The 13,548-nt window shown below is 36.6% G+C and overlaps 1 protein-coding gene across 1 annotated transcript in view; it reads right to left on the bottom strand.

Annotated features, from left to right (window-relative positions):
• Positions 1-13,548, bottom strand: part of CATSPERB (cation channel sperm associated auxiliary subunit beta) — a 188,590-nt gene that overhangs the window by 40,793 nt on the left and 134,249 nt on the right. Inside the window, exons 15-16 of the mRNA XM_037835252.1 lie at positions 3,867-4,021; positions 1,701-1,855 (exon numbers count right to left, since the gene is read on the bottom strand). Coding sequence (XP_037691180.1) covers positions 1,701-1,855; positions 3,867-4,021 — 310 coding nt within the window. The remainder of the gene's footprint in view (positions 1-1,700; positions 1,856-3,866; positions 4,022-13,548) is intronic.

The following is a 13,548-nucleotide window of genomic DNA, read 5'->3' as shown; positions in this document are numbered from 1 at the left end:
ATAACATCCAAATTCTTCAGCAGGACTCAAAAAGCCCTACATGACTTGGCTCCACTCTTACATGACTTTTCTCCTTTATTCACTGTGCTGAAATCACTCTTGTTTTCTTTTTGTTTCTCAAATACAACATGCTCCTTCTAGCCTAGGGGACTTTGAACATGCTGTTCTCTCATCCTGGAACTTTACCCTCCCACTCCTTCCATTCTCATTCTCTACATCTCATCTTAAGCACCACTTCCTCCGAGAAACCTTCTAAGATCTTCCAAAAGAGGTCACAAGCTCTAGGAAAATACTTTCTTAATGCTCTATATTCCTCTTTTGTAGATTTGTCTCAACCGTAGTTACTTAGTTGTCCACTTTCTGTGCTAGATTATAAGTTTGAGGAGTACAGGGTCTCGAATGTCTTGTTCACTGCTCTCTCACAGCACCTACCATAGAGCCTTGCATGTAGTAAGAGTAAGCTGACTATTTGTGGAACAAATGAATGAATGGCTCTGCTTGCTCAACCACCTGACTATTAGATATCTGCTTTTGGCTTATTGATGACCTCTTAACTTTGGGCTGCCAAACCCTTGACTTGCCCAATTGAAATCCCACTTCTCACCATTTCTCTGTTCCTGGCTCTTTGCTCACATTTCATGCATTGGAGCTGCCCATTCCCTAGTTTCTGTGCAAATAGAGCAGTTTTTGTTATTGAATCTGATTCTAGAATGCACTGTTCTAGCTTTCAAATATTCTGAACCTTAAGAGAAGGAGAATATACTTTAAAATAATTGGAATATGATAAATTAATCTTAACTGATATGATATTATAATGTGTTAAACTTTGAAAAAGTGATTCTATGAGATTTCTACAAGGACATACCTATATAAACACCAAATAAGTGATCTGGAGTATCACACATATAAAATCCACCTATAACATAATTCTAGAGATCACTGATACTTTTCTTAGAGACAGAAAGTTCTACAATCTTTGTGAAAGAGACATACTGCCAGCATTTGTTAGATGATGTCCGATTGCCATCTTCATCTCCACCTTTGAGTGAGCTGTCCCATGGTGCATGTCGTTGTTAGCTTTGGGACAAGATGTGTATTGACATCCCAATGTATACATGATGTACAGATTTCAACCCACAGGGAGAATAATGCCCACCACTCTTGGGACAGGGTGAGTTTCTTGTAACCTGAAATCATTCCATTTTCTGGTTGTTAGATTTTTGGTGTTGTAGGATTGATATTGCCCTTAAAGTTTTTAGGCCCGAGGTAGCTTTAAGGGTTATTGGCTCTTGCTGATCTCTGTAGACATAAGCATTCCTGAGAATTCTGCATCCTCCATCATGCAGTATTTCATACAAGATAGTCCCCCCTTACGTTAGATGGGCTTGTCTCTAGGACATATGTGAATTGCCATGTGACTGAGCACTGGATAAGCAGCATTCATCTTGGCCTGGAACATTTCTGTTCTCTGAGATGGCATACACTCATCCTATAGCTTGGCCTGATGGTGCTGATATAAATGGCCCTGTGTTTCTAAAATTGGGGCATCATGAAAGGCAACTTGGAGTCTATAAATGTATTTGGGGTGTGAAACAAAGACTTACTTGACTTGACCGAGAGAATTACTCAAAAAAGTAGAGTCAAAATTTTGAATCTAGAAATGAGCATGCAATCTAAATAAATGTGAGGCAAAGCACTACCTGGAGTATAACATTTTCCCAAAGTGAATATTGTTGAATTTCTTGGTGTATATACTTTCCTGAGGTTCAGTCACAGGTACATATGCATAAAAGATCACTTCATTTAAGGAGATATACTGCGGAGCAAGTGCAGTCTCAAAGCCCATGTCAGGAGGCTAGAATAGGAAAAAAGGAAGTATTGTATTTAAAATATTTCAATTATAACAAAATGTAAATAGCAAATTTGTTTACAGTTCACATCAAAACAATAGTGTTTTGCTTATCAATTGGAGTAATATTTCAATATATTCTGTTTGAATATTCATGTGTATGCAAGGGAAAATGTACTTTTCTGTTGAGGAGGACTTGGAATTCTGATGATTCCAATTCAGGCTAAGATTCCTGTGTCCAAAGGTTGAAGTGGAAGGATAAATGGAAATTCAAGTTCTACTGTGTTGCGGGGACGAGTCTGGAAGTGCAGATTCCAGAACTGGGTTCTTATTTGGAGCTGTATTCAGGAAAGGGGCTGTGAAGTGTCTCCCCCCATCTAGGAGCTGCTGCTCCCAGTCTCACTGGTCTCCTTCTAGTGACTGTGCAACTCCTGCCTGGCTCTCCAGACTCAGCTGCACATGCTCTTCTCATTTCCTCTGATTCATGAGGCTTTACCTTGCTGTGAACAGAAGAATCTTTGACCTCGTTTCTGACCTATAAGTCTTCTTTTAAATACACCCTCTCCAGTCCCCAGTTGTCTCATTTTGGGAATATTTAGGTGTGAGAAGAGAGGTGGAAGACGGCCCCAAAGGGGATGTTGGGTTGATTTTGTTGCTATGGAATAAGGACTGGGTGGTAGATAGTGCAGACTGCTTGGGAGCATACCCAACACATAAAGCCTCCAAGACTCATTTTTTGTCATGTCTTTTTTCCTAGTCTGTTAAATTTGGGAACCCATTGAGAAGGGGAGTAAGAGGGAAAGAGATGCAAGGAGAATAAATGTGGGACAGAACAGATTTGAGGACTCTTGAAAATTACTGAAAAGGTTGAAAACTATTTAGAAATCTAGCCTTGGGGTGGCAGGAGCATCTCATGAAAAGTATACTTAAGTCCAGTAAAAGGCAGTATAGTGGCAAAAAATATAGGCCTGCAGCCAGTTGCCTGGGATAGATGCCTGATTCTAAAACTTCCTATTTGGGTAATTTTGGGTAAATTATTTAGCTGCACTGTGCTGTACCTTCCTGTTAAGCGGGAATAAAAAGCTGTTATAAAGATTAAGTGTTCACAACAATAACTAGCACATAGTAAGAGCCAAGTCAAGTCAGCGATTATTTTTCCCTGAGGATGCATGAATAGTTTGTTTGGGGAGGGGCAAATGATACCATTGAGTATGAGTTCCTTGAACTCATCCTGAGTATAAAAATCCCTACAGGCTTTTGATTTCACTAATTTAAACTTTCACATGAGAGAACTAAGATATTTTCTACAAATTGTAAAGTAGTAAAAAGCTGAGTAGCTGCTTGTTTGGTTAGTTCTACCATTCCTTTCACCTAGTTCACTTTGTGTGTATGCCAGATTCTACACACAGACTTGGGCATCTACACAGGGCATCATACGGTGACATCTTACTCTCCTATGGGAGTTCCCGTCCTCACACTCTGCACATATCTCACAAAGGGAAAGCTAAAACATCATCCCTTTAACCATAGCCTCAGTCTGTTTCTTTCAGGCCAAGGGGCAGGTTTTATTATACCCCAGTCAAAAAATCTGATTCTTCTCTGATCTATTGATATGTATTAATTTTCATGACTGTATTTTCCCAAAGATGAGCACTTAGACATATGCATCTTCACAAGTAGTGCATTATACATTAAAATTGCAAATATCTGTACCTAGAATCAAACCCACCATTGACCTGCACTGGGAGTAATGGATCCAAGTTAGAGTATCTGGGGTGTTTTTTGGGGAAGATATTTGCATGAAGATATCTGCATGGAATTAAATCTATATAACCCTGGATAGGATTTGGGAGATGTTGTAGATACTCCGTGGTAAATGGAGGTTTTTCCTTTAATTAAGTAAAGCAAAAAGCATTAATAAGAGCTTGTTTCAATGAAAGTATCTTTATTATGTGTATAGAATGTGGCATCTATTCTTAAAACAAGGCAAACTGCTTCAATGCATTGTATCACTGACCTTTCCAAAAATACCTTTAGAACTTCCAAGGGATGCATAAGACCCATCAGCTTCAAAATAATCTGGAGCCAATTTATGTAAGAATCCCAAATGATCATAGTATAAGGTGAAAATTTTATCTGTAACAGATCCAATTTCTCTGTATCTCATTAATCCTATTAGGAAATAAACAGAAGTCTCTTGATATCGATATTCTACAACTAGAACACTTTTAATACTCTACTAAGTAAATGGTTCTTCAGGGGTGTAAGGTTCTGAGACCCCTGAATTAGTAAAATACATGTTAATCTTTGTCAAGTCCCTGGAAAGTCTTTCACGGCTTCGTTTCACTAAAGAATCTGTTCACTGAAGTAGGTGAAGGACAGAGTGAGAGGATGTTTTCTTAAGGAGTCTAGAGGAAAAGAGGTTAGCTCCCCCAACAGTGGAAGTTACCAGGAAGTCAAATTCCTGAATAGGAAGAAGGCAATGAGAAAACAACCTTCAAGATGGCAAACCAGTAAAGAGCATTGTCTATACTGCGATATAATATGTTGAACCAAACTTGTTGTCCTATGGTTCTCTCATGCCTCAGGTGGGAAACATTGAGAGGTACAGCCAGTAATTTGGTAGGATAGCAGCACTCATTTATCCATACAGAGAAAGAGAGGGTCCTTTCTCCTGTATGTAGCTAGAGTGGGAGCTCATGCCTCAGGATGGAAAAGGCTGATTTATGCACACCACTGTCCCCATCCCAACACCCCCAACCCCAGCCAGTTACTCCAGGCTTTCCTGCTTCATTCTCTCTCCTTCCTGATTCCTAAATGTTGGAGTGCCCCAAACTCAATTCTTAGACCTCTTTCCTCACTATCTCTGAAGACTTTATCCAAATTTAGGATTTTAAATCCATCTTTATGCAGACGATTCCCAAATTCAAATCTCCCACCAGGATCTCCTCTCGGAAGTCCAGACTACATAGCTGCTTACCAACAACTCATGGTGAATATCAGTTAGGCATCCAAAACTGAACTGCTGATCTTCAAACAAATGTCCTCCACTGCTTGCCTTCCCCACCCCCATTAAGAGCAACTCTGCCATTCCTGTTGCTTAGTCCAAAACTATGGTGTCATTTCTAATTCCTATTTCTCTCACACCTGACATCTAATTCATCAGCAAATTCCATTGACTACACACTCAATGTTTATAGAGAATACAATCACTTCTCACCACTGCCAGCACTATCACCCTGGGCAAGCCACCATCATCTCTCTTGCCTACTAGCTCCTAGTTGATCTTCATGATTCTACTCATACCCTGCTTCAGGCTTTAATCCTTTAAAACTACAAATCACTTTATTTACTCCCCTGATCAAAATTCCCAATGGCTTCAACCTCTCTGGGTAAAAGCAAAGTCCTTAATAGTCTCCAAGGGCCAATATGATCTGGATTCTGGTTACATCTCTGACTTATTGCCTATTACTTTCTGCTCTGCTCACTCTGCTCCAGCCACAATGGCCTCCTTGTCATTCCCCACAGGCTCATTTCCTCTAAAGGTCTTTGTACTGTTGTTCCCTCTACCTGAAGTGCTCTTATTCAAGGCCAATTTCTTAATCTATTTCAGTTCTTTGTTTCTGAGGCACCTCTTAGTAAAGCCTTCCCTGGCCACCTTATTTAAAATTGCATCCCACCCACCCCACATACATTCTCTATACCTCTTCCTTGCTTATTTTTCCGTAGAACCTATCACCATCTGACATCATATTCATTTTACTATTTCATTTGCTTAGTGTCTTTCTCATGCCTGGTGAGAAATTGTTAAAAGTCCAATCTAAATAAAAGGCAATCATTTCCCAATGCCAATTCTACACTATGAAAGGGAACATAAATAGTTGTTTTTTAGCTGGCTATCTCTACCACAGTGTGCAATTACACTTTTTTATATGCAGACACCAATTAACACTATACTGCTATGTAATACCATCTTGGGTTATGCATCAAGTATCCACGTAAGAATAAGTCTATTTCTGAATACTCTATTTCGTTCTGTGCTGGTTTGAATCTATTATGTCCCCCACAAAAGCCATGTTCTTTAATGCAATCTTGTGGGGATGGACTTATTAGTCTTTTGTTTAGGGTGGAAACTTTTGATTGAATGTTTCCATGGAGATGTGACCCACCCAACTATAGGTGAGACCTTTTGATTAGATCATTTCCATGGAGGTGTGACCCCTCCCATTCTGGGTGGGTCTTAGTTAGATCACTGGAGTCCTTTAAGAGAGCTCACGGAGAGAAGGAGCTCAGAAAAGCTGAGAGAGACATTTAGGAGAGAAGCTAAGATATGTAATCTAGAGTTTGCCCCAGGGAGAAGCTAAGAGCCAACACAGACCCAGATGTTTCTAGAGACTGGAAGATGCAGACAGAAGGATGTTTGGAGATGCTAAGCTAAGAGATGAAGCTCAGAATTTGCCCTGGAGAAGCTAAGAGAGGACTTCTAGATGCTTAGAGAGAAATGTTCCAGGAGAATTAAGCAGAGAGCTGAGAGAAGCTAAAAGACGCAGAAGCCCAGAGACATATTGGAGAAAGCCATTTTGAAATGCAACCCAGGAGCAAAGGACCAGGAGGCACCAGCCACATGCTTTCCCAGCTAACAGAGGTGTTCCTAATGCCATCGGCCTTTCTTCAGTGAAGCTTTAGCAAACCAGAGCATGTTCCATTGGTCACTTTGTCTAGAACTGCATAAATACCATGCTGTATTAATTACTATGGCTCTATAAGAAGACTTGATATCTAGTAAATGAAGTTATTCTATAGGAGTGCCTTAGCTAGTCTTGGCCCTTTGCAGTCCATCATATGAATTTTAGAATCTGCTTTTAAATTCCACAAAACAAACAAACAAACATTTTGGATTTTAATAAGGATTGGATTGACTCTTTCAATTTAAATTTAGAGAAAATTGACATCTGTATAATACTGAGTCTTCCAATCTATGAATGTGGCATAGCTCTCCATTTATTTGAATCTTCTTTAATGTTTCTCAGTCAAATTTTATAACATTCCCCATAGAAGACTTGCACATCTTTTGTTAGAAATAACCTAGGTGTTTGATATTTTAAAGCTATTCAAAATAGCATGTATTTTTAAATTTTCATTTTTAACCATTTAATTCACTAAAATACAATAAATTTTTATGTTGGTATTTATCAGCAACATTGCTAAACTCTATTTGTAGATTTAAATCATATCATCTGTCACAATGACAGTTTTGTTTCTTCCTTTCCAACCTTACAGTATTTATATATTTTTTTACCTTTCTGCAGTAATTTGGACCTCTGATGCAATGCTGAATAGAAGTGATAGCTGGAACCTTGTCTTGTTCCTGATTACAAAGCAAAAGCTTTTAATGTTTTACCACGAAATGTGATTGGATAGTTGTTATAGTTTTTTTCCCTAGATACACTTAATCAAGAAGTTATCTGCTATTCATGGTTTGCTAAGGTTTTAGTCTTTTTAAAATCATGAGTGGTTATTGAATTTTATTAACTGCTTTTTTTCTGCTCCTATTGAGTTGACCATAGGATTTTTCTCCTATAATCTGTAATAGTATTACATGGATTGATTTCCTAATGCTAAAACATCATGGGATCCTAGTATAAATCCTACAAGGTCATGATATAATATCCTTTTTATATATAACTGGATTTAGGTGGCTGATAGTTTCTTCAGGATTTTGCATCAATGTTCTAGGAGTTTCTATGATTGTTCTATCAATTACTGAAACAGGTATATTAAAATCTTCTACAGTGATTGTGATTTGTATATTTCTCTTTACAGTTGTATCAAATTTTGCTCTATATATTTTGAGACTATTTTCTTAGGTGCATAAAAATTTAGAGTTATACTTTCCAATGAATTGAGTCTTTAAGCAGCATATAATATACCTCTGTATGTTTAGTAATCTTATTATTTTAGTTAAGCCAGCTTTCTTTTGGTTGGAATTAGCATGCTATATCTTTTCACATTCTATTATTTTGAATGTTTCTTTATTATCATGATTTAGTTCCAATAAATGGATTTGCATTTTTATGTAGTCTGACAATCTTCGTCTTTGAACTGGAGCATTTAGTTCATTTATACTTCACTAAATTACTGCTATTTGGGAGTTTAATTATAACATTTTATGTTGTGCTTTCTATTTCTTCCACTTTTTATATTTCTTTTTTCTTTCCTTTTTTTTGGATTGAGTAATTTTAAAAATTATTCCATTGATTTCCTCTACTTGTTCGGAATATTTACTTTCCATTTCTGTTCTTTTAGTGTTTTCCCTAGGAAACACAATACACTTCATTATTTTATCAAAATTAAGAGTAAATTAATACCTGCTCCTCCTCCCAGATGATCTTAGAATACTTTTACTCCAATTAATACCTTTCAACTAAAAAATTATTCTTATAATTTAGATGTTATCTATTGCTTTTTAATCTCATAAGAAATAGCAATTATTGTTATCATATGACGTTTCATTCCTTCTTATATCCCAGGTCTTCTATCTTGGGTCACTTTCTTTGTTGCCTGAAGTACATCCTGCATGAGGCAAATTCTGTCAAATTCCCCTATTCTACAAAGATATTTTTGCTTTTTATAGACTTCTAGGTCAGCAGTTATTTTCTTACAACACATGGAAGAAATCGTTCTCTTGTCTCCTAGTTTCCATTTTGTTAAGAAAGCTGATGGCCAACTATTGCTCTTTGAAGATATGTTTTTTTTTCTTCACCTTCTTTCATTATTGTTCCCATTGTCTTTAGCATTTTACAGCTTCTCTATGATGTGACTGGGTGTGAATTTCTCTTTATTTATCCTGTTTGGGATTTATTAAACTTCTGGAAAAAATTACGTCTTTCATGAATTCTGGAAAAGCCTTAGCCAGCATTTCTTTAAAAATGGTGCCCACCCAATTCTTTATCTTTTCTTCTTCTGGAACTCTGATATACTTAACTTGGTCTTTGTCATTCTAAACTCATGTCTCTTAACTTATATTTTATTTTGAAAATATTTTATTGTTTGTTTTACTTCATTTTTGTTTTTGATTCTTGCTTGACTTCAGATTATTTTGTCAGACACATCTTATTTACTAATTCTCTCTTCAGTTGTGTCTCATCTATTGTTAATCCTTTTGATTCATGATTTGGGTTTGGTATTGGGTTTTTAATTTCTAGAAGTGCTATTTCATACTTTTAACTTAATAGATCACATTTCATAGTTTTCTGTTCCCTGCAGATATTTTCAAGTTTGCCTTTTATTTTGTTAGACACAGTAAATATAGCAGTTTTTTTTTAACTTTCGTTTAATAATTCCAACAACCAATTTTTAAAAAATTTGTCTGATTTTCCTGACTCTTGTTACTATGCTATTTCACTCAGGGGGCTTTGTTTCCTTTTATATTTGGTTGCCTTTTACTGTGTACTGGTCACTGACTTTGAAAAAATTTTTCGATCATTCTATGAATCTTAGGATGATATCTTCCTCTGGTAAGGATTTTCATTCGTTTTTACCAGGTGCCTATGCATACAACCACAAAATCACAGCTTGAGAGTCACTGACCATTCAGATAATGAAAATCAGGGCTGCAAATCTTCCTGAGGGCCTTCTCATAGCCATAACCTCCCAGAGACAGTCCCCACCCCCGTTTCTTCTTTCTTCACTACCATTACTTAACAAAATAACTTTGCTGCAGTTCTAGAGGAGCAGGTATATGAAAATGTGCATAGTTTTACATCTGATTTACCCTTATTCTAAGAGTAAAGCCCTTTGGGGTCCCAGCTTATCATACGGTGTGCCACCTGTCATTCTTGGGAGGAGTCAGGCTATAATTTTGTTTCCTTTATTTCATTAGTCCACCAAATTCAAAGCCCAAGTTTGCAGGAATTCATTCGGGACAAAAGGATTCTAGGTATTTCTGTGCCCTGTTTACCTCTCTGAGTTCCTGTTTTCCCTTAGAAATTGGCCTGGTTGTTCCCATTGTCTTTTCAGATTTTCTATTTAAAAATAATTTATCTAACTATTTTAATTATTCTTAGAAGCAAGGTTGTGCCATAACTGGAAATGGAAGTTCCCAGGATACTATGTTTTATGAATACTGTTAACTGAATCATTACCCATCTAGTTGCCCAATGTATAACTCTTGATTTTACTTGCTTCCTCCTATTTCACATCCAATCATTTCCCAACCTTCATTGAGTCATTCATCTTAGCCTCTGTTTTCTGCATCCCTATGGCCACTTGTATAATCCAGAATCTCATCATCTCTACTAGACTAGTCTACTAACACAACACTATGCTTAAAATCTCACATTTTCTAGTGTAATCCTCCATATTACCTTTCTAGAATACAAATACAATTAGTATAATAATCTTCTGATGGCATAATGAAATTCCTTGGTGTGACTCAAATGGAAAGCTGGTTTCAGTTTACCTTTATGATCTTATCGCCAATGAGTCACCCCTAGCCAATTTATATTCTAGCTACAGCATACTATATTGTCATACTGCTTCTTAACCTCTCTACCTAGAATGCTCCCTTATCCTCTTACCTTGACCTTGAGTATAAAAGGTTTAAAATGGTGAATATATAACTTCTTCTACAATAGCAATTGTTCCTTGTAGTTCAATTTTGTGTATTTAAATATTTTGTATTATTTTAGAGCATTGATTTAATAGTGATATATTTTCACTATTGATATTTTATCATGTAAAGAACTGCTTTGCTTACTAAATACTTTTGGCCTAAACATCCTTCTCTGTTTGAATACTAATATTACTACCTATGCTTTTCCCCTTGTTTAATTGGATGTTTGTTCAAGTCTTTGTTTATATACTTTCTCTCCATTTTTGCTTTAAGTTTTCCTTTCCTTGCAACCTATTTCAGGATTTTAAAATCCAAAGTGAGACTCTGCCTTTTTAATGAAGAAATGTAGATTACCCTTAGATATCTATAAGGCTCATTCCCTCACCTCCTTCCAGTCTCTGTTCACATGTCTTCTTAGCAAAGATGTCAACTCTGACCACAACACACCCTCATGTTAACACACCCTCTACCCTGGCACTTCCTATTCATCTTCCTCTTAATTTTTCTTCCTAGCACCTGTCATCTTATATATTGCCTATTTTTGTTTATTTGTTAATTATCTACCTCTCCTGACAAGTGTGTAAGCTCCATGTTTTAGTTTCCCAGGCTGCTTAAAGCAGATACCATGAAATGGGTTGACTTTAAGCAATGGGAATTTATTAGCTTACAGTTTGAGGCTGTGAGAAATGTCCAAATCAAAGCATCATCAAGGTGATGCTTTTTTCCTGAAGAACAGCTGCTGGCGATCCTTGGCTCCTCTGCCACATGGCAAGGCACATGGCGGCATCTGCTGTTCTCCCTCTTCTCTTCCAGGTTTTACTGCTTTCAGCTTCTTGCTTCTGTGCCTTTCTCTCTGACTCTCTGTATTCATCCCCTTTATAAAGAATTCCACTAAGAGGATTAAGACCCATCCTGGGTCAAGCTTTAACTGAAGTAACCTCACCAGAAGGTCCTACTTACAATAGGTTTATACCCACAGGAATGGATTTGCTTTAAGAACATGAGTTTCTGGGGTACATACAGTTACAAACCACCAGACTCAACAAAGAAAAGGATTGCTGACCCCTAGGAATTTGAATGCTGCCTGGTATCTAATAAGTACTTGGGAATGCTGTTGAATAAGTGAATAATTAATATTCATGGTGCTAACTGCAGACTGGGCCTAGTTTTGGTTATTTTATATTGTGCTTTGTAAATTTTCTGCTTTTTCTACTTTCCTCTTTTCATGTCTATTTTTGGCTACTCTGTTTCTTTTTGGTTTTTAAAACTACTTGGATTGTAAACACACTATCTAAAAAAATTCTATAGATTAATCATAAGAAAGGTTTCCACTGAAATTCCTAATTTTGTATTTATCTATTTATACTCAGATAATGAAATAATACTTTGGACTACCTTTTAGGGATGGAAAAATCTTGGCTTTTTTTGGCTTTAAATTTTGCTTCTCCCCTAATCTCTTAAAATCTTGATTATTTTATCATAAGGTTATGGGAGATTCTCACCCCCGGCATTTTTATTTTTGGTATTAATTGTACTGAGAACTATTTCCTAGGAAACATGTAATCAGATTTTTTCTTATTGCGTAGTGAGCTTTTCAAAAATAAAACTTTGCTGATATAATTGCTAAGGTTCAATGACATATTACACATGAAAAGATATACTTTTTTCAGTTTTTTACATTTTAGCATCTTGGAAATTATGATATGTCTTTTAATTGATGGTGTCTTATAATCATTGTCAGCCAGGTGGCACTCACAACATAGTAGTCAATTGTCTATACATTTGTGTACTTTCTTTCAGCTGTTTATATTGTCATCAGTTCACTGAGTTTCCTCAATCATTAGTGCAATACATGTTGAGTTTCATTGCTGTTTTAAAATGCCTTAAAATATTACGTTATAATTTGGTATTGAAAATTATGTTATTGTGGGTGTGCCAAAAGAGGAAAACAAAGTGACAGGCATATATTGGTCAATAAAGCAAATGTCACTGGAGGAATTACTGCAACTCACTACTTTCTTGTAGAACAAACACCAAGTATTTTGTAGTCCCTAAAAAAGGGAGAAATCCACAAGTAGATGAAATTGCATTAAGTTTTTACTACTGAGATACATGCAAAATGATTGTCTTATCACACCAAACAATGAAACTATAGGCAGAGGTGATAATTTCAGAGAACTGCATGCATCACTCATGATCTGGAAAGCGTCTGTTTCCTAGTGCTCCCATAATGAAGTTATCACAATCTGAGTGGTTTAAAACCAAAAATGTATTGCCTCACAGTTCTGGAAGATAGAAATCTGAAAGCAAGTTGTCAGCAGGACCATGCTGCCTCTGAATTCTAGGGAAGAAGCTGCTCCATGCCTGCCTCCTGGCCACTAGTGGTGGTGGGCAATCCATGTCATTCTCTGCCTCAGTTGTCACGTGGCATTCTCCCCTCATCTGTCTCTCTGTCTGTGTCCGATCCTTCATTTCTTATAAGGACACCAGTCACAGTGGATTAGGGTGGCCCCTAATCCAGTTTGACCTCATCTTAACTAATAACATCTTCAAAGACCATATTTCCAAAACAGAACACATTCACAGGACTGGGGTTAGGGCTTCAACATGTCTTTTTGGGGACACAAGTCAACCCATAACAGAGGGTTTTTCTTTCTTTGTGTTAATAGAACAAAGTGCACCTTACAATCAATGGAATCTTAGATTTAATAAAATAATGTATTTACAACATCTTTCTGTTGGCTTTGCATATGAAAAAGAAATTGAGTAGGTTCCAAATTCTTAGGTAATACTATTTTCCTCTGAAGATTCCATACAAGAATATATAATTTTCACTGTTGCAGAAGAAAAACCCAAAGACTGAGTTTTGTTCCTTTAAAATTGAGTTAACATTTTCTATTTCAAAAATTCAGAACAGTTTTTGTTTGTATGCATTTAGTTTAAAAAATTCATGTTTTATTACTGATTTTGGTTTCCTTTACTCTTCCTATTTCAGTATGTATTCATTCATCCACCCATTCGTTCAAATCAGAGGCCTATAATGTGCCAGATGGAGCACATAAATAAAGAAATCCATAACCATTGT

Source organism: Choloepus didactylus, chromosome 4 (genome assembly GCF_015220235.1).
Source record: "Choloepus didactylus isolate mChoDid1 chromosome 4, mChoDid1.pri, whole genome shotgun sequence".
NCBI classification, from domain to species: domain Eukaryota; kingdom Metazoa; phylum Chordata; class Mammalia; order Pilosa; family Megalonychidae; genus Choloepus; species Choloepus didactylus.
Note: the sequence above shows the minus strand (reverse complement) of the source record. Positions and strands in the feature narration are given on the sequence as shown.